Source organism: Hylaeus anthracinus, unplaced genomic scaffold, assembly GCF_026225885.1.
Source record: "Hylaeus anthracinus isolate JK02 unplaced genomic scaffold, UHH_iyHylAnth1.0_haploid 11989, whole genome shotgun sequence".
Classification (NCBI taxonomy): domain Eukaryota; kingdom Metazoa; phylum Arthropoda; class Insecta; order Hymenoptera; family Colletidae; genus Hylaeus; species Hylaeus anthracinus.
Window position 1 is genome coordinate 12,630,660 of NW_026534337.1, and position 20,710 is coordinate 12,651,369.

Here is a 20,710-nt window from a genome sequence, read left to right on the forward strand (position 1 = left end):
CATGTATATACTCATAATTCATTGTGTATTTCTTGATCTGTATATATATATATGTATACATTCATCGTTCTCGTACGTCGATGCGACAGATACTTGACTGGGGCAAAAAAAAAGATTCTCTCATGTAAAAAGTAGCGACGGCGGTGGCGATGGGGTGTATACGATTACCGTGTGCGGAACAACCGAAAGTTAGTTTCTTTAATATATTATATTTGTTTGTCTCCCTCTATTCCTCTCTCTGGCGCGCGCTGTCTCTCTTTTCCTATACGCTCGACAGCTACCATCTCGTCTCGTGATTCTCCATTCGTGGTAAGTTCGGACACAAAATAACAAAGCGCAAAATCTGCTATGTGCTATAATGCTATCTTGCACGTTTCACTCTCCCTCCCTCCCTCCCTCCCTCCCCCCCACTCCAAAAAAAAATCCCTGGCGAAATCTTGAATTCTATCTTCGCCTGCGAGCTTTCCCGAACCACGCACGCAATCATGCAATTCGCGCTCACTCATACCCGTATTTCCTTTCTTTCCCGCTTGCATGCATACATACATAACCTTACTTACACTTTCGCTCTCCTCGCCAGCTCTCACTCACTCTTTTTTTCACTCTCTCGTTCGCTCCCTCTCCATCCAATAATTTCATCTTACTTCATCTATCTCTTTCTCTCGACCGAAAAGCGACCAACGAGTGACGAACCATCGCGTATGAATAAATACGCGACACGTGTATCCATCTTCTATCCGGATGGGAAATTCAGAATTCGGCGAATTCCTTGGCGCACTTCTCCGTCAACGAAATCCTGAGCGTCTCCTCCTCGTAGTCGTCGAAGTTGCTCGTGTCCCCGGGACCCTTGCACTTGGGTATGAACGGCGCCTCTATTTTCTTTTGGAAGACTGCTATCCAATCGGTATGGGCGAACCACTTGTGACCCTTGATGTCGTTCACGCCGGCCTTCAGGTTACCGTACCTCTTGGTGAGATCGACTTGCAGCAAATTGCGGAGCAAGTCCTTCAGATCGGAACCGAAATGCGTGGGGAATCGCGTCTTGCCGCCGACGATCTTCTCGTAGATGAGGATCGGTTGATCGGCGAAAAATGGCGGATAACCGGCAGCCATCTCGTAAACGAGGACACCTAGCGCCCACCAGTCCACGGCCTTGTTGTAACCTTTGCTTAGGATTATTTCGGGCGCGAGATACTCGGGCGTTCCGCACAAGGTCCATGTTCTGCCCTGCACGTTTTTGGCGAAACCGAAATCGGTGACTTTCAGGTAACCCTGCGAATCGATCAGCAGATTCTCCGGCTTCAAGTCCCTATAGATTATGTTGAGGTAATGTAGATACTCGAACGCTAGGACGATTTGCGCCGCGTAAAAACGCGAGTGTGGTTCGGAGAAACGGCCGACCTTGCGGAGATGGCTAAACATCTCGCCACCGGGTACGTATTCGAGTACCATGTACAGATAGGAATTATCCTTGAAGTGAAACCGTAGCGATACCAGAAACGGGAAGCTGATCGCCTGCAGTATTCTCTTTTCGTTGAGCGTGTGTTCGACTTGCTTGAGTTTCACGACCTTTTGCTTGTCGAGTATCTTCATGGCGTAATACTCTTTGGTCGGTTTGTGTTGGACTATCATGACACGACCGAACGAGCCGGTACCGAGAGTCTTGATACGCTCAAAGTCATCGAGACCGGCGGTGTTCGTCGGGTTCTTCTGCCACTTATCCTCGAACTCCTTCTTTGCCTTGTCGAGGAACTGCTTGACGCTCTCGGCAGCGTCAACCTTTTTGTTCGCGGTCGCGGCATTGTTGCCCATCTTAGCAGCTGCGATGATATCCGAGCCGGCCAGGGCTCTACGCAGCTCGTGAAATTACCGAAGACAGCGTCTTCGTCTTCGTTGGTCTTCTACGGGAGCCGAGCCTATCAAGGCCCCGCGAACCACTGGCCTCTTCAGAAATTTTGCTATCTTCCGCGTACACTTATCGGTACCACCAGCACCGGTATTTCGTTACTTTTTCGACACCCTTTTTTTTTTTTTTGTCTTTTACCGTTCTCTCGTTACGTCGATGACAGTCAGGGCACGATGTCACGCCAATGCCGACTCTACGGAAACCCGCACACGTCGAAAGGGGCACTCACACTTACGCAAGAAACAGGGCACACGCGCGCACCGCACGGTGAATACACTCCTACCGAAAGCGGAGTATCCCTTTGCTTACTATTTACTTGGTTCAGTTCGAATCACACGTCAGGTACCCGTACCCTCGCGAACGAGGAATTGGAACCTTCGCGGTTACCTCGAATCGCACGAGAAACTTAGACCGAGCGATTTCGCGCGGAAAAATGGGTCAGCATTAATCCTCGTCCACACCTCGCGCCATCTTTCCTGTCAATTGTACTGGTCTCTGTCGTTGGTGTCGTTTCTCTACACCCGTCTCAATCTTTCCCTTCCTCCCCCTTTCTTTTCTACTCCTGTCTTAATTCGTAGCCGCGTACATCTGCCACGACTACCATTGACGTGCCTGTCCCACACGGTTCGGCAGATCAAAACACTACACACTGGTTGATTCGCAGCGGAACGTGCCGTGCGACTGAATTTACGGTCGTAGTCGCGATGCTTGAACGAGGGTCGTACGAGCGAGAGAACGACGTTTTGATTTTTGTTCGTTCCCAACCCTCCAACTCTTACGAAACGTCGTCTGCTGAACTTACACGGGACACACACACGCGCGCAAAAAACTTTGACTCCGTCCCGTATTAAATGAACATCGCGTACGGTTATGTTTCGCGTCTCCTCGCGATAGGGGAATTACTGTACGCGCTATCGCACTAAATACACTAATTGTTTTACTATACTCGCGGATTGACTTTGCCCTCTTAGAACGGGACAGGCGGCGGTAGCGGAGGCAGTCGGTACCGTTCCTAAAGATGGCGACGCGGCTCTCTCCGCTCGTTCGTTCGGGATTTCGCACGGATGCGAAAATAACCAAGTGCCGCTTCGGAAAGCTAGAGAGGTACTGTACTGCACGGATCGGCCACTGCTTCAACTAGTCGCCGACAGATGTAGCACGGGAACGATTCACCGCTTGCTTGGAAAGTGCTGTCACCAAGCGGAAGCGTCTATGAACTTTTCATTCAAAGGGAGCCTATGTTCCTTACGAATCCCATCGAACCGTGAATTGTTTCGTAAAACTGTCTCTGTTACCGTTTTCATGTGAAATATGATTCGCTCACTCTTCCATGCACAGAGTTTTAAGAGAAAAGTAAAACTCGAACCGAACGGTACAAAATCCCATTACTTATTCAGTTTCGAAATTCGCATAATCTATCGAATAACATGTTATTCTTATATAAACAAATTTGCCCACTCGTGATTACACTGCGGATTTTATGAATTTATGCAGTAAATTAACATAATGCTTGAAATCATTTGACGATATTCAAGTAGCGAATAGAATGTAAACAGCTTTGAAAAATGCAATATGAATTATATAATCATATTACGTTTAAAATAAGACTAATCAAACATTATCCGAATAGGTTAAGGTAACTACACGGAGCTATTGATAAAACAGTAACGAACGTTACTAATATTAGTAATTAGACAAAAAGAAACTTGACTTTTTAACGTACTGTACTACTTGAACTAAATTTTATAAATACAGAGAATTACAATTTAAAAATGAATCAGTTTCATCGACAAATTTTCCACATATCGATAGTTTAAACGAACTGATTCTATTACAATGAACTAATACATAGATTATATCGTCATGTAAACAAAAGTCACTGTTTCTAGTTGTTGGAATTATAACCTACAAATTAGAAAATCGGAAGACTACCAAACTAATTTGTACTTATAACACAAAAATGCTGTCTCCTTTACTCACTGTATCACGGGTATTTTGTTACAAACTGATCTCAAGCCGAGTTTATGATCAATTTGGTAGTTTCGTTGCTATTAATAATAATCGACCTGTTTTGTGGTATTGAACCATGGTATGTACACGGAAGGTTGAATACCCGCTGACCTGTGATAATCCTTTGGCGATTAGTTTCTAACTGTAGATAAGCATATAGGTACAATTTTAGAGCAGCAGGTACGGTCGAGAAAGCTAGGTGGAGTCGATGGAGGACAGGACGAACCGGTTACCACAGAGTCAAAAAGGTACGACCAGGTCAGGCCTTTTGGATACACATAATATTTTTGTGTGTAGTCCCGGCACATTGCACGGCAGACTGGGTAAAGGTGACAAAAGACATTTCTTATCGAGGTTACGTTCGGATGTTTCTTTCATCAACCTTAGTTTGTTTCTACCCTATGGGATGCGCGCGACCACGCGCTCTATTGATTCCATGACCTGAAGCTGAAAGCAGTGTGCCAATTTGTCGAAGGAAAGTAGAATCGGCTTTTTACTTGCGTCGCTTGTTTCTTCGTTATTTCGTTCGGTACAATTCATTAAATCGTCCATCTCGATAAGTTCGGGTCAAGTTTTGACGATAAAAGTAACCCACAACAAAATTATTAAGAATTGAAAATCGTACACGGAGAAAGCACAAAACATGCGAAATTTGTATAAATACATTAACGTTAAAAATTATTATATAAGTTCTTATAGAAGGTACGAACTTGCTTTATATATTTTTATGTCAAACGCTTTCTAATGCGCAATAGTAACAAAACCAGCGTGACAGGCAGTATAGTGTAGTAAATAAGAACACATTAAGAAAAGTGGGAATTTAGTCCAGCGAAATGAAAATTTAGATGCGTGATGCTATCTTTAGTTTGACACTGCAAAGCCAGTAGAAATATAGGTTACTGTCATCGAAATAGCTTGTGACTGAACACTTCCACTGACCCACTAAAACGAAATTTAATTTTATCAAGCAAAGCTTTATGTCAATGAATTTCCACCTACTTCCGATTATAATGTATTTAAGGTCAACAGAAGTTCTACATCGACTACGAACACGTGCCGAGGAAATGTTTTAATTTAAAATAATTGCCGAACGCTAAGTAATCGAAGGAGATTATTAATAAATGTTAATTGTGATATGCTAAGAAGGACTAGATAAATACATGTTATTTCACCTGTGTAAATGTCGCGCGTTTATTCTTTCAATGCGTATCAAAATAGCAGTGCACTAGAAACGCCAAGCATGTATCACCTTCCTGGTGGAAAGTTTCGATTGAAATCCCAACTCGATTTGGCATGGATGTGTATTTAATGGGTTTCACTGTGTAAAGGATATTCGGAAAGAAGCATCTGCTTTCCTCGTCTTCACCTGCATCGTACATAGCAGCTGCTTGGTGTTATCTTCATGCTTACGTAGACTCCTGGCACGTGGCATACGCGGTAGGGCAAAAAATACATTTGTGAATAAACTGAGACGTTTGCACGATTTTCGCGCATACAAAATTTTATTATCCACCCAACATTCGTTCGCGTTAAAGGATTCTCCGAAAGCGATGTTTTCTCCTGGTTTTCGATATGATTAGGAAACACTGCCAAGATCCTAAAATTAATTATACATATATAATATATATATTTTTTTAATATTTATATAAAAAGAGATAGTACGATTTTCATATCGATAGATATACCGTCATCAAAACGATAATAATTGAATAAATGCTTTTTTCCGTATGTAATAATATTTGATAGTAATAAAAATATTGAAAATTAACTGGATATTTATACAAAAAATATTAAAGCATCGTATCGAACCTATTTTTATTCATTGTCAAAACTACGATACACTGTTTTTCGAAGACTAAGAAAATTGACTAACTGCGAAGAAACAATATCATATTGTAAAGGGAAAGTTAATATGTTACTGTTTCACGATAAAAGCAACCTGTAACATGGACGTAAATGCAGCGAAGCCTTTCGGTCGGGTGCGCGGATCAACCTGAAAGCATCGCGCACCTTTTAATATACACCGGAAATGGGGCCATACACGAAACTTCTAGAACTTTCCGTACTCCTGTTTCCGTTTATATCTAGCAGATTACCCTTGGCGCATATTGAATCTCACTAGAATCAGCCAAACAACTTAAATCATACATAGGATTCGATAGTTATTACTACGAAGACGATGCGGAACAAAATACAGGTTCTTCAAACAATACGTTGCTAGCGCCGGAAGCGCGGGGATTTTTTACGAGTTTCGCAAGGCGGAATCCAATTGGTCAACGCGTTACTTGGAGGGGCATTAACAAAGCAATAGTGGCGAAGTCACCACTACCACCAGCCTTAAACCTCGTAACTATTGGTAGCTTCGATGAAATATATTATATCGAACGTATGTAATATTATTTATTCGTAATAAAGCGGAACTATCGTTAAAATATATTTTGTTTATTGGATATTTGTTTCCACCTTTAATATATTTCTGTGAGAAACTTCATTGAACTCTGTCGTGATGGTAGTTAAAGCATAGCGGGAAATTTACACTTGTTGAGAATCAATCTCCATCGTGAAACGAATCGAGAACGACGCGTACGATTGAGCAATTTTCTTGACGGCGGTTCAGAACGGAATTCCGTTTTTAACGTAGGTGCTGTGCTTGCATTTTTAAAGCGTTTTAAAATCAAATTTCCAGTGAACGGTTTCGATAACGTTGCTGATTCGTGCGCCATCTGTAAACGAGCGGGAAAGAAAAGTGTTTGAAGGCCGCCGGCCTGCCGGCCGGGCCGAGTAACTTGGGTCTCGAGCGAATCAGTGTGCGAGTCTCTCTGCCATTTGCGCGTCGGTACGCGACTACGCGACAGTGGTGATACCAGAATTCTACGGTTGCTTACCGGTGCATATAAAACTCAGGCCTTATTAAGTGCGTTTACTACCTAAATACTTTATCGACTTGACGATTGAATCGATCAGCATGGCGGATACGGAAACCAAGTAAGTAGTACGGATTATTTTATCGATGTATCATAAGGAAATCACGCATTTCCACCGAACGCTTCCAAATGTTTCGTTGTCGAATAAACCGACGACGGGCTAATCATTTGCCCGTTGCATAATTCCGTTTCTCATTCATCTATCCCGAATGGGCTGCCGTTGTATGCGATTTTCTTGCTTTCACAATTTCATTTGAATCGTCGTCGATTGTATACTTTTGAAAGCGTACCTAGTTTTGTAAGAGTGCGGCCACGAGAAAGGGACGAGATAGAAGAGGGGGTATGCCCTCTCTACGTGATATTCTCAGCTTGATTCGTAAGACGCGTTACGTTCGCAGGATTACCTGCTTTTGCCACGATACATGCTCTACTTGCAGACCCGCTTTTCTGATGGCATCGTTTACCTTCTTATTTTTCCCACTTGTAGCTTCACATACATACGTAGGACAATGATGGTGGCACAACGCGTGTCAATATTTGTTTGTGTTTTTTCATGTTACTATTATCCTCCTCGGTGTCCTTACTATTATTTATGATCGAAATACTGTCATTCTTATTCATAACGCGTCTTAATGTAATTGTAAATGTAATATAATATTTATTTGAATATTTTCGAGTATGAAATTCTTTTAATGCCTCGATAGCAACCATCGTGTGGATATTTATACGTCGAGAAGATAAAATATCGGTTGTATATATAAAGAAAGTCTGGAAGTATTTTGTGAAAGATTGTACGCGCATCACCTTAAAAAGAAATGCACAGCTTATTGATCTGTTCTCCTTTACCGACTAGGTGTAAAACCGCCAGTACATATTTTCATTTTCCACTTAATATTGTCGAGAAGACCTATATCGTGTTTCTAATGGCGAATGTCGATACTACTTAAATTTATTTAAGTCCCCGACGCTATGCGAACAAATGTATACGTGTGTATATGTTAGGTTGATGTATATTTACGGTCTACGCATCCACGATTTGCCGCGCTGAACATTCTCTGTGTGTTTGTGTTGAGTTACGTACATATACGTGTTCGTGTATGACTGCTGAAAGGAGAGGGAGCGGGCAGGAGGAGGGGACAAAAGCAGGATAATATCAACATCGCTAGGTGCCGCCACAGTTGGCGTCCTATCTCTATTTCTATCCCTCGCCATTCCATCTTTGTCTATACTTATGTAGCATAAACCGATACCAAGTTTAAAAAAATACATACGTGTTGAGTTTGTTTTTGACTATATAACAGACTTTACGTCGTCTAAAAATTTGTATCTTTCGCTTGTTTTTTCAAAATATGATACAAATTCCGTTTACAAAAATAGGAACGACGCTATTGTTATTTTAAATAACAAATATACTACTATTTATATGAATTATTTGAAAGGTGATTTGAGGGTTATAATTTTTTTTTTTCGTTTAGGGACGCCAAAGTTGCTACTACACCAGAAAAAAAAGTTGTGGAAGAAGAAAAGAAGGTAGTGGCAGACGTTGATGAAGATTCAAAGGCATCTGAGAATGGAGAGACAAAGGAAACCAAAGAAAACGGATCAAATGAAGAAAAGGAGTCAGATGATAAAGAAGCAGAATCAACAGAAAATGGTACTTCTACAGGTAGGATTGAGCTAATACAATAGAAACAAAGTAGACAATCTTAAATTGAAAGATTTTGAAATAATTTAAAAGCATATAAAGTTGTAGAATGTAACAAAATGTTCCTCTTTATAGATGCTCCTGTAGATAGCTGTTGTATAAAAAGAAAGTCAACAACTTTGAGTGATACAACAGATGAAACTGTAACTGATGGTGCAAGTCCTGAGAAGAAATCAAAACTTGAAGAAAAGTGTGCTGAAACAGAAAGCAATGGAGAAGCAGAAGCTACAGCCTAATACCTTTTATTTTACTTGTAAACTCAATCTATAGATGCAATTTTAACAGCTAACTGAAAAGTCAACAGCCAAAATTTGTCATCTGTGCATTGTTAAGACAAACAAATACTAAACAGAGGAACTTTAACACTGTATTAATGACTTTTTATGTTGACACATTTGTGTCTCTATTGCAACCATTTTTATAACTAATTGGCAATGGCATTACGTGTATTCAAAGCATCTTCATACATTTTTGTCTTAAATTACTACCATTCGTGTTTCTTATATTTTCCACAGACGTCCACATACATATATTCACTTAGTACTAGATTCGCGAAGTAAGGGAGATATAAATAATATTAGAAATAATATATTTCTGATTCATGAAGATAAATGATGGTGTGGTGCTTGAGAAAGATATTTATGGAAAATATTCCATATAAAGTTCTCATTCTTTCTGATGCACAGACATAAGTATACATAGACACCTCATATCGAATATAAAAGAAACAATATTTTTCTGCAAATCAAAATACATTCCTAAAATACAATAAAGTTTACCCAGGAATTGTTAACGTTTAATGACGAAAATTAGAAAACTAATTGTATTTCTAAATTCTGACATCAAACATCTTTGTTTCACAATATATACATATATAGATACATTTATACGATTTATGTTCGATTCAGGTGTTAACAAATAGACGAACTACTATTTGTTTTGGTGCGTTAATATAAATGCAATATATAATTTAACACGTTAAATGCCAATCTTGTAAGTCATTTAAAAACTTTTCATGCGAAATAGGTCCGTTTATCCGTAGGGATTGACATGGCGTTTAACGTTTTAAACGATTTATAATAATGTTTAAATAAAACTATTCTTTAATCATCAAAATCCAGATTGTACCATTTAGCATTCTTTTACTACAATAGTATATAATACCATTTGCAAATAACTTTTAATGAGATACCTGACAATATGTAATAACATGTATTTGTATGTATAGATATGCTGTTGAACAAAAACGTTTAATGTTAAATTTGAAGTAACAGCAATAAAATACGCTGCGTTGGTAACTTTATTGAAAAGTTACATATCAAAACCTTCAAATCTACGTATACTTAAAATATGGCAATTATATGTTTGTATAAAATATAAAAGATGACAAATTAAAACCAATTTAATATATATATACATATATCATCCTATCACGAATAACTGGTTTGTAACGTAATATGTAAAACTACTATTATATTTTGACAAAAATTTGTTTAATTACTTTCTAGTACAAATTATTTTCATACAATCAGAATCATTGTGTAATATTATTTCTCGTGTAATAAATATTACCTACGACTTAGTAAAAATCGTATGAAATTATATTCAAACATATCCAATGACAAAATTTTCGGATTTTTATTACTTTAATCTTTCGTTAGGGATTCCGGTAGTATATTAGGGGTCACTGGTCCCCCTATACCTCAGGTACCTCGAAATTGCTAAAGCCGTACTGTAACGATAATCAAACATAGCTGTTTGCCCTTGAGAACTAATAAATACAAAAGAGTATAGTAATAATATTTAGTATACGGAAGACAAATTTGTAGTGCGGAATTCAACAATATTCTGGAAAATGTATCGGACCTTACAGATATTAATTTATTTGACAGTAATTTTAAATATAGGAACATTTTATTCGTGTACTTCATGGATTTTACGTAGTACTTGTACTATAACAATTGGAAACTAATTCGAAATAATACTTAGCGTCATCTGTAGGAGAAAGGAAAAGTTTAACAAAATTCGTGACAGATGCGCATATCAGTGCGTGTTACGTGTTTTTGTGTACAATGTTGTGTTCATTCAAAATGTGTGATTAGTATTTAATTTTGAACGTTTATAATTAAGGAACATATTTGAGAACTAACTTTCCTCTGACCGCGTTATTTATATAGTCGACAAAATGAGTACAAAACCAATTTTTGTCAAACCTGGTAAGTAAAATTGCTTTAAGTTCATTATGTAAACGAATTCTTTTTGAATACAGCTTTAAGTTTAATGACATTATATTACTTATTAATCACGATCAATTTAAGAATACAATTATTCATTTATTATATTGTATAATAAAAGGTATATTTCTGATTGCAATATTATTAACATAACCCATTGAGCTGGTTTATATCTTCCAAAACAACTTATATTTTTATATACCTGTCATGTTTAGAAAATCTATATGTTTTTAATCATTTCTAATGTTATAGGTGACAGTATGTGGCAAGAAGATAAGCCAGATATTGATGCCCATTCATGTACACAATTTGTATATAATGCACATCATTCTCTTGCACTTGATATGCAGCGACAAAGATTACCCACATTCAGGTACAAAAGTCATATTGTTTATTTACTGGAAAAGTACCAAACATTAGTCTTAGTTGGAGAAACTGGATGTGGAAAGAGTACACAGCTTCCTCAGGTAAGCTCAAGTTTATAAATTTGATTTTATTGAATAATGAAATAAAATCGCATGGAAAAATCATTATAAGTAATAATATTACTTTATATATAACTATAACAAAAGGAATATAAAAATAGCTGTAACTTGAAAATAAAGTCAAAGGTTACATGTTTCTATGAACTTTTTTCATTGCTTTGTGCTCTCCATATACTGATGAACTGAGTTTTCACACGGTATGAGAATCTATCTGGACAGAATGTTCCATTATAATCTATACGTACAATTATCCTCCAAACTATTTTAAATAAAATTTACCATTATATGAATGGTAGAAAATATTTAAATAATTATAAATTGTTCAGACCATTAAAGTTGATGTTACTCAGTAGGTTTTATTCCATAATTCAAATATTTGCATCATTCTTAATTTATATTCTTTATGGACTTATTGACATATTTGCAAATATGAATCACACTGTTTTTGTGACTCATAGTATGTTTCCCATTTTTTCAAAAACTTTCTAGAAATGATTGTTTCAGAGAACATGGTAAAAGACTATTATTCATAAATGTATTTTATATTTTCAAAAAAATGAAAATGCTTAGTTCACTCTAAAATTCAATTTACTCTAACTTCTTTATTATTTAAAAAAGCATTTGGATTACATAGTATCATCCACAGATAACATTGAACTTAGAACTGCTTTGCATTTAGAGGGTTAGTTTACAATGGATGATCAAAAGATTCACATAAATGTACCTTCTGTAATTAATATGTTTGATATGATTATACATTAAATATTCAAATGGTATACAATTTGATCAGTATGTATCGTTTTTTAAATTTATTAAAGAATCTATATTATGATTTCGTATAGTGTTTTCTATACAAACAATAATTTCGTTTGCAGATCGTAGATTATACATTTTGTTAATTTTTAAATTACATATTACGTTTCGTTTATTTATTACTTTTTTTTTTATAAGAATTGTGCACACACAACAAATGTCGCGTGTAAATGAAATGGTAGCGAACTGTAAAACGCGCACGCGTGCAAGCCTGGATAGAAGTTTTGTAATTTTAACGCATCGCCATTCTATTCTATTATAGACGCAAACAAATTTAGATAGTAGACTACTGCCAGTAGTTCTCTGCTGCTCGAAGCAGATTTAAGTAAACTGTACGAACTAACTGTGGCTCTCATAAAATCATTTGACATTATTTGGTGGACAGTCATGTTTTATAAACGAAAACATCGTGAAATAACAATTTTTGCAATCAACTGACGCATTATCGAACCTTTCAGAGAAATTATGTGACACCAGTGCAACTGAAGTTTTATCACGAAAAGAAAAAGATTTCATATTATTCTTTTAATAAAAGTAAACTGCAAATGAAAGAAACAATTGAGTATATTGCTCAAACAAGATGTGCAACAATAATATTTTTACTGACATTGCACTCAATAGTCAATCAAATTGTAATCATGTGTAGGCGTCGCGTCATGCCAAGACGTTGCTGAATATCAGAACAGCTCCCACTGCAAAATGAAATATTGTTAATTATGTTGATTGTTAACCGTTTACCTATAAAATATGTAACATGGAAAAGATAATTAAACGTAATCAAGTGAATAACGCGATAAGTTCAGAAGTTGAGCAACTATATTTGTTAACTGTGATATGCTGTCGTTACATTGATAAATTGAATACACGATAAATCAGGAAAACATGTTCTTCCGTTTCTCTTAATTTATATGTCGCCAAAAAAAATATGTGTGATAATATGAACCGTGTTGGAAAAGTGAGAACATTGCTAAAAAAGTTAGCAACATATAAAGAGAAGTATAGTATGGACATACCAATGAAATATTTTTATCAATATAACAAAGTGCCAAAGTCATATAACAAAATGTTTGGTACAACAACCCTGATAAGCAGGTCATTCTTAGCAATTTTTATAATACTGACATTATACTTCCTTGGAATGGACCTCCTGCTTTATTCTAGAGTACAAAATTATGATGTACGACCAACACCAAATGGTACACGATATGTTTCGATTATACCTTGTGATTTTAATCCATTGTGCACAGTAACTGTGAAAGGATTAATGCTAGATCATCCAAATCATTTTCTTCTGAGTCCTCTTGCAGCTATCATGGATGATCTATTACGCATTAGCAGCTCTTGGACATGGGTAACACCAAATGTAATCAGTTGTTTTCACGTGTTAATAGCAGTGTTGGCTGGTAAATGTGTTTCCAGTGATTCGTTGTCTCATAGACGCTTAGGTGTAATATTATTCCAAGCAAGGACATGGTTAGATGATCTAGATGGTCATGTTGCAAGAAAAAGGGCAAATATTTATGGTGAACGATCAGATGTTGGCTCAAGTGGTTACATTATCGATGGTATTTGCGATGCTTTGGGTTGTGTCGCTTTAATCATTGGCCTATATCAGTTTCTTGCCCGTAATTCAAACAGACGTGGAGGGTATGATAAGCTGTCACAACTACCAGTTTCATCAGTCCTTGAACCTGGAAACATAACATCAAAAACTTCAAATGCAGCACTTCGTAATATATTACTTCTGACCGTCCATTTGTTCCTTACCAGTGCTGCCTGGAATCGATATATATCTTTATACCAGGATCTTCTAGAGACTGATTATAAAACACCATCGATTAGTAGAGAACATCTTTACGCTAGACAGACAACTATATTCAGAAGTCTGTCATTTTGGATAATATCTCTTTGCTGGAAATTTATAAATTTTCATGCTGTCATGGATTATCTACTTTTAGCAATATTTTTTGACCGTATAAGAGAATACATTAGACTTATAAGATGGTCTTCATTTGTGATTGTATTGTTAATTGTTTATATAACTGAATTTCATTTTCTACGGGCCTATGCGTATGTACAAGGTGTACCATCCTTCATTGATGAAGAGATAACTTCATCTGATGTTTTCTCTCAAGGATGACAGTATGAATCTTGGAAAAACTTGTTTCCTACAGCAATTTATAATCGGTGATACATAACGACCAGAATAACTATTATATGCTGAAATTTGCAAAGTCATTTATCTACAAAAATAATATTTCAATCAAATTTTTTGTATTTTATATTTTTCTGCATGTATTTTGTATAAATAGCAGACTGATGTTTGAAAAATGTACAATGTACAAAACCCCTTAAGTGCTAAATTAGTAACATTCTGTTTTGATATGGCTTCCAAATGTTACATTAATGTAATGATGTAATTTTAATTTGCTGCACTTGCCATTATTTTCTAACAAATTAAGTTGTAATTTGTTAGGCCAGTTAACAATTCTAACGAATATTATCTCGTGCATTTCGTAATCTTAGTGTTTTGTACAGCAAACATAATTGTTAAGTAAATGTCTGCATCTCAATCTCTGTGATATTTCATATTAGTAAAATAACTTTTATTTATTTTCTAATTCATTTAAGAGGTTGATGTGTAAATTTAATATAATATACGACATGTACTGGTGAAAAGTATTTCGTACTGATAATGGATTCATACAATCCACCAACTCGTTCTCTTTTTCGATGTGTTTTTCACATCCACAGGTCAACGTGAAAGGCGAAAACAAAGTTAATGCATTCCTTGATTCAGTCGATTAATGTAAATATTAATAGAAAGGTTGTATTTATTGTGTATATGTATGTATGTATATGGATACGTGAATATACATATATGTATATGCAATATGTATTTGTGTGAAATATACGGGCTGAGTAATATATGTTGATATGTGATAATTGTTATTATTAAGTGCGTTATTACACATTACGCTTAGGTGTAATATTATTATAGTATATAATAATATTATAGTATAATTTTCTATTTTTTACGCATAATCGTCAACAACCTCTTAACTTTACCTGCATAATTTCATGTGATCCAGTGCCGCGGGTTACCTCTAGTTGTAGCACTTGTAAGTTTGCCAAAGTCTCATGGTAGGTTTTTAACGTACATAAGCCTTTGTAACGAGCTTTCGATAAAATCCGATATAAATATGACACTAAACCACGAAGACGTAATACAAAGTAATACTTTACCGCTATCGGATTATCCATGCTGATTATTAAAGCTGGCATACAAATTTGGAAATTTAGAGCTTTGTGTTGAATTTGCGTACGATTATAGTAATCAAGTTTGTATGAAATATAATCTTTATTGACCTAGCGTATGTTGTTACTTCACTTGCCCCTGCCTGAGCTACTATAAGAATTATAATATTTACTTCCGATATGGTAAATAGTAAATTTTCTACTATAACATTTCGAACCAAGATGAAACAGAATAACGTTTTCCTATGTTTCGGTGGCATTAGTACGTTGCGTAGCGCAATATTCTTTATCACTATTCACGGATTGGTTCATTTTCCTGTATGCTAATTATAACAGAGAACGATAAAGGCAATTCCAGACAAAATAGTGCGATATTAATATTTTCAAACGATGGTATTTGTTGTTTTCTCCATCTTACTTCTATTTTTAAAACGCTGGTCATTGTTATTTTAATTCTAGTTTTTGTTAAACACAATTTATTCAACTAAAGCATTATGCAAGAAGATTCTCATCTGATTGCCAGTTCAGCTGCTTTGAAGTTTGAAATATTACTTCGTAAAGAAACGTGTTTCCTTTAACATTCTTTTCTGTTGTAAGAAATAAAAGATACTTTTTTTTTTAATAACAGTGTAATGTTTATTACATATATGCGCGTTTACTTTATAAAATGATTACAGTATCTTCTTGAAGCAGGATGGTGTACAGATGGAAAAATGATCGGTATCACAGAACCAAGAAGAGTTGCGGCTACCTCTTTGGCCAGTCGCGTTGCCGATGAACGTAATTGCATTTTGGGCACCGAAGTCGGTTATTCTATTCGCTTCGATAATTCTACAGACGAAACGACAAGAATCAAGGTACCTTTCCGCGTGTAAAGAAATAATGTTGGAATTTTTTGAGTAAATTAAGTAGTTGCTCTATGTTGTATTTAATTTACACAATTGAATTAGATGGCAATATTCACTAAATTAGAAAACAATACATCGTTTAACTGGAGTAGGTGATCAAGAAACTTTTGTAGCGTATTCGTTCATACTAGAGATAAAGGAGGTCATGTAAACAAGAGTATCTTAGCAAGCAAACATGTAAACATTTTTTGTTTACTTCATTAAAGGCTCAGCTAAAGACTGATCACTCTTGTAGTTACTACACTGGCTCGAATATAAAGTCGACAAATCTTTTCATAAGTACTATTATAGTTTATTTAAATGTTAGGGACGCAAAGTTTCAAAATAAAAATATGATAAATTAAATAGATATTTAATGTTAATAAAATCTATAAAAGTAGTGAAAAACATATTTTTCAGTATTGTTTTCCCGTGACTAGAAAAAAGCTGTACAACGTATTATGTTACCGGAAACGTTAACCGACATATTTACTTAATTGTACCTTGAAATCTTCAGAGAGATTATAAGCTATTTTTCCGTACCCTAATCTCTTCCAGCGACAACTCAAAAACGAAGGTTCGAATTTAAAAAAAAAAAAAAAAAAATAGAATACTTTTACGACATGTATAATTTGGAGTTGAACTCCCTCCCAAAATTTCTAAACGCTCTTTCTCTCGAGAAAAATAATGTTTTTAATAAAGAAGGGAACTATTAATAAAACTCGTTACAAATGTTCATCCTATTTGTAGTACATGACAGAAGGAATTCTCCTTCGTGAGTTAATGAGCGATCCATTACTGACAAGCTATTCCGTCATCGTTGTAGACGAAGTACACGAAAGGACCCTACTCACTGACATTATAATGGGATTATTGAAGAAAATAATGCGGGTAAATTGATTAATTGCACACAATTAAATCTGAATGAAAGTATCACATCAGATATTAGGAAAAAATTGTCTCGTTTCAGAAACGAAGAAGCTTAAAAGTTGTCGTTTGCTCGGCCACAGTCGATGCGGAACAATTACGAGATTTTTTTAATACGAGCACGACGAAAGACACCGCAGTCATAATGACCGTCGAGGGTCGACTTTATCCAGTAGACATTTTCTTTGTACGAGGTACATTTGTATTCATAAAGTGGAAGTCGAAAGTATTTGTACAGGGAGATACCCGTAGCGATATAAATTATTTTGAAAAAGAAAATAGCTTGTATAATAACGTTTAAAGTCTAAACTGTAATCTCGCTACGATTAGTAGATATCAGGCGAGCTAACATCGATAAAAATACCGCATCCTGACTTACATGTAATCTTCGAATACTCAACAATTTTAATTCTGTATCAGTGGTTTTCAAATCGTTGTAGTCTACGCTCAAAAAAAAATGTAGACGAATTAGTAGAAAGAAATGTTCAAATATCCACGTATTGTTCTAAATTTTACAAGGTAATAAAGTAAATAATTGAAATGTGAGCATCTCGAAGGTTCTCACCTACAATTTAACTGCGCTGTAATAAAATTCCGCACTATCTAAACTAAATTACGTTATAACTATATGCGCATCGCGCTGTTAATCACGAAGAGGGAAGTGTTACGGAATGGGGGTAATAGTTCTGCAAGTGGAAAATTAATAGTAATCGATAAAGTCATGAGCACGTACGTGTACCTTGACGTATGAAAAGAAAGCTTGCTAAAGCGTATAGATAACTTTCGTGTATAAGCAGCACGTTTTATTTTTAACGTCATCCAGACTTTAAATATGCTTTAAAAATAATACTTTATCGACAGCTATTCAATCGCAGGTCCCAACCCCATCGGCGATGCGTGATGAGGACTTGAAAAACGTGTACGGAAACACCGTATCACGTTGAAAGAGTATTTGAAGCGAATTTGAAACGTTAATAAACAATTTTTCATGATGTACGAATACTTTCGCACCCCATTGTACATATATTCATAATATACGTTAGCTTTATTTATTACACGCTTACATGACATTGCAGAGCCAGTAGCAAATTATGTCACCGCCGTCGTGGATACCGTTTTGAAAATACATGTGAACGAAGAGCCCGGCGATATTTTAGCGTTTCTTACGGGTTTGGATGAAGTCGACCAAGCGGTTTCTCTTTTATCAGAACATGCACAACTTATAAAAGAAGGCAAACGTGAGTAGAATTCTGTGTCACGTCCTTGTGGCTTTTCCAATCTTACATATTATTGTTCGGTTGAGTTGTGCAAATTTTATCTTTCCGTTTTTGTTTCCATTATTCTTTTCCAGTGAAACTTTTACCCTTGGCTATGTATGGATCTCTTCCGAATTCAGAGCAACTTAAAGTATTTTGGAGGGCTGCCAAAGACACTCGTAAAGTTATCGTAGCAACAAATATAGCGGAGACGTCTATCACCATTCCAAACATCGTTTATGGTAAAGACAAATATAATACATCTTTATACATAATAATTATGTTTAATTAGTAAGGAATATTATATTACTAAAAGGCCTTCATTTTCAATTTAGTAATCGATTGCGGTTTTGTTAAAATTCCGTGGTTCGAACCAGAAACTCAGACGAATTCTCTTGTTATTGTTCCCGTATCGAAAGCTTCCGCTGACCAACGTGCTGGTCGAGCTGGTCGCGTTCAACCAGGAAAAGCCTATAGGTAAACGTCTGCGTAATTTGCTTATTTATTAATATCGATCATTGTTTAAAGTTTCGTCTTTTCCGTAGATTGTACACAGAGGAAGCATATAGTGAATTGTTTGAGGCAACGCCGCCAGAAATGCAACGATCCGACTTAGCACCCGCAATCTTACAATTAAAAGCTTTAGGCATCGACAACGTATTGAGATTTAATTTCCCTTCTGCTCCACCTAGCAAAAATCTACTAACTGGATTGGAATTACTGTACGCGTTAGGTGCAATTGACCGCAATGGTGAATTAACGACCCCTTTAGGCATGGCAATGGCAGAAATGCCATTGGAACCTGTTTTGGCGAAATCTCTTATGGTATCAGGTACAACATTAATTAACTATACATATGTATTTAACTATGGAAGCTAGCAAATAGCAATTTAATCGAATGGATGAACATTTAGAAGAATTATCTTCATCAGGTTCGAAATTATTGATTAGCAGTGTTTCCGTATTTCTGATTCATCTCTCTACCATCCCATTTATATTATCTGAATCGTTATCACTATCGTTACCGATAACGTTAAAACAGCGATACGAAACATTCCAATAGAAAACTTCTTATATAATTAATATACGCGGGATGTCAAAGTTTTCCTCAAATATAAAATGTATTATTTAATTTTGTTCGTATATAGGAGAAATGGAATGTTCCGAGGAATTGTCAACTATTCTTGCTATGCTTCAAGTACAAAACGTTTTCATAAGGCCAGCTGGCGGTCAAGCTGCTATAAGGGCCAGAGTGGCGCATAGAAAGTTCGAAGTTGAAGAAGGAGATCTCCTAACGATGCTCAATGTATATACTGCTTACGAAAAAAATAAAATATCCAGTTGGTGTCAGAAACATTTTCTTAACTACAAAGCGTTACGACGAGCTACGGAAATTCGAACACAAATGCATTATATGATGAAGAGATTAAAGATACCATTGGTTTCTTGTAATGGTAAATTAAATTGAAGATCATGCTGTTTCGTGTAAATTACTTTTGAAAAATCTTGCAATAATAAGATCTTTCTACTTTTCTCTAAGGAAATGTACAACAAATTTTGAAATGCATAACCGCTGGGCTTTTTCCAAAAGCGGCATATTTAAGTTATACTGGGGTATACCAAACTGTGCGTGGCAATAGGGCTCTACATATACATCCAAATAGTTGTTTATATACACTTCAACAACCCCAATGGTTTGTATACAAATATCGGAACTTTCAATATCTCTATGCACATTGTCAATGTTTTAATTTGTCTATTTTTTCTTTTGTTCAAGGCTACTTTTCTGTGAAGTTCTACAGACGAATAAAACATACATGAAGGACATAACTGTGATACAACCAGAGTGGCTATTAGAATTAGCTCCTCACTTTTATGAGAAGACTTCCCTTGAAACTATTTAATATAATTTGTATAAATCGCCATAATAAAATGAAAAAAAAAAAAGGAAAATTTAACCGAATTATGCGAATATTTAAAACATTTTATTGACCAGTTTCCAAGATCGAAGATATTTTAGTTCCTTTAAAAACTTTAAAAAGTAAAGATGAATGTTTTTTATGAATAACTTGACTATAGCCCTAATGTTATAGTCATTTATTTAATTGTTGTAATTGAATATTAAATCCGTACTGTATCTACAATGAAACATAGCTAGAGTTCCTATGGGAAATGTTTTAGATAATCCCGCGCTTGATACTGTTTTTTATAGTGCTTCATTTTCTTCCATTTTTACCTGCAGATATAAAACAGAAGTTTGTATCATAACTATATAGTACTGTAACACCGACCTTCTGAACGGTCT

General features: G+C 35.8%; 4 protein-coding genes across 7 annotated transcripts; 3 read left to right on the top strand and 1 right to left on the bottom strand.

Annotated features, from left to right (window-relative positions):
- Positions 1-412: 412 nt before the first annotated feature.
- Positions 413-5,984, bottom strand: LOC128888218 (cAMP-dependent protein kinase catalytic subunit 1). Its single transcript, XM_054144921.1, has 2 exons — positions 5,974-5,984; positions 413-3,013 (listed from the first exon to the last, which is right to left on the bottom strand). The coding sequence occupies exon 2, from the start codon at positions 1,810-1,812 to the stop codon at positions 751-753; it is 1,062 nt and encodes a 353-aa protein (XP_054000896.1). The 5' UTR covers positions 1,813-3,013; positions 5,974-5,984; the 3' UTR covers positions 413-750.
- Positions 5,985-6,700: 716 nt separating this feature from the next.
- LOC128888230 (uncharacterized) lies at positions 6,701-9,029 on the top strand. Its single transcript, XM_054144933.1, has 3 exons — positions 6,701-6,901; positions 8,316-8,506; positions 8,621-9,029. Exons 1-3 carry the CDS (start codon positions 6,882-6,884, stop codon positions 8,779-8,781), a joined length of 372 nt encoding a protein of 123 aa, XP_054000908.1. The 5' UTR covers positions 6,701-6,881; the 3' UTR covers positions 8,782-9,029.
- Positions 9,030-10,166: 1,137 nt separating this feature from the next.
- Positions 10,167-20,384, top strand: LOC128888210 (probable ATP-dependent RNA helicase DHX35). 4 transcript variants are annotated; one of them, XM_054144904.1, is made up of 12 exons: positions 10,168-10,761; positions 11,032-11,246; positions 16,013-16,192; positions 16,973-17,113; positions 17,193-17,343; positions 18,226-18,387; positions 18,501-18,647; positions 18,741-18,882; positions 18,951-19,237; positions 19,554-19,859; positions 19,946-20,099; positions 20,183-20,383. In XM_054144904.1, exons 1-12 carry the CDS (start codon positions 10,731-10,733, stop codon positions 20,307-20,309), a joined length of 2,043 nt encoding a protein of 680 aa, XP_054000879.1. In that variant the 5' UTR covers positions 10,168-10,730; the 3' UTR covers positions 20,310-20,383. The 4 variants fall into 4 exon arrangements, with proteins under 4 accessions (XP_054000881.1, XP_054000879.1, XP_054000882.1 ...); XM_054144906.1 differs by lacking the exon at positions 16,013-16,192 and having other exon boundaries at positions 10,167-10,761; positions 20,183-20,384; XM_054144907.1 differs by lacking the exons at positions 10,168-10,761; positions 11,032-11,246 and adding an exon at positions 15,097-15,927 and having other exon boundaries at positions 20,183-20,382.
- On the top strand, positions 12,692-15,005 carry LOC128888217 (ceramide phosphoethanolamine synthase). The gene has a single exon (XM_054144920.1). It carries the CDS (start codon positions 13,003-13,005, stop codon positions 14,215-14,217), a length of 1,215 nt encoding a protein of 404 aa, XP_054000895.1. The 5' UTR covers positions 12,692-13,002; the 3' UTR covers positions 14,218-15,005.
- Positions 20,385-20,710: the final 326 nt, after the last annotated feature.

What these genes read in the sequence shown, in the direction of transcription:
- LOC128888218 (XM_054144921.1), bottom strand. Translation starts at nt 1,812, where the DNA reads ATGGGCAACAATGCCGCGACCGCGAACAAAAAGGTTGACGCTGCCGAG.
- LOC128888230 (XM_054144933.1), top strand. Translation starts at nt 6,882, where the DNA reads ATGGCGGATACGGAAACCAA. An exon ending in ATGGCGGATACGGAAACCAA is followed by an intron (nt 6,902 to 8,315) that starts GTAAGTAGTACG and finishes TTTTTCGTTTAG; the next exon opens with GGACGCCAAAGTTGCTACTA. An exon ending in AGAAAATGGTACTTCTACAG is followed by an intron (nt 8,507 to 8,620) that starts GTAGGATTGAGC and finishes TCCTCTTTATAG; the next exon opens with ATGCTCCTGTAGATAGCTGT.
- LOC128888210 (XM_054144904.1), top strand. Translation starts at nt 10,731, where the DNA reads ATGAGTACAAAACCAATTTTTGTCAAACCTG. An exon ending in CAACCAGGAAAAGCCTATAG is followed by an intron (nt 18,883 to 18,950) that starts GTAAACGTCTGC and finishes TCTTTTCCGTAG; the next exon opens with ATTGTACACAGAGGAAGCAT. An exon ending in ACACTTCAACAACCCCAATG is followed by an intron (nt 20,100 to 20,182) that starts GTTTGTATACAA and finishes CTTTTGTTCAAG; the next exon opens with GCTACTTTTCTGTGAAGTTC.
- LOC128888217 (XM_054144920.1), top strand. Translation starts at nt 13,003, where the DNA reads ATGTGTGATAATATGAACCGTGTTGGAAAAGTGAGAACATTGCTAAAA.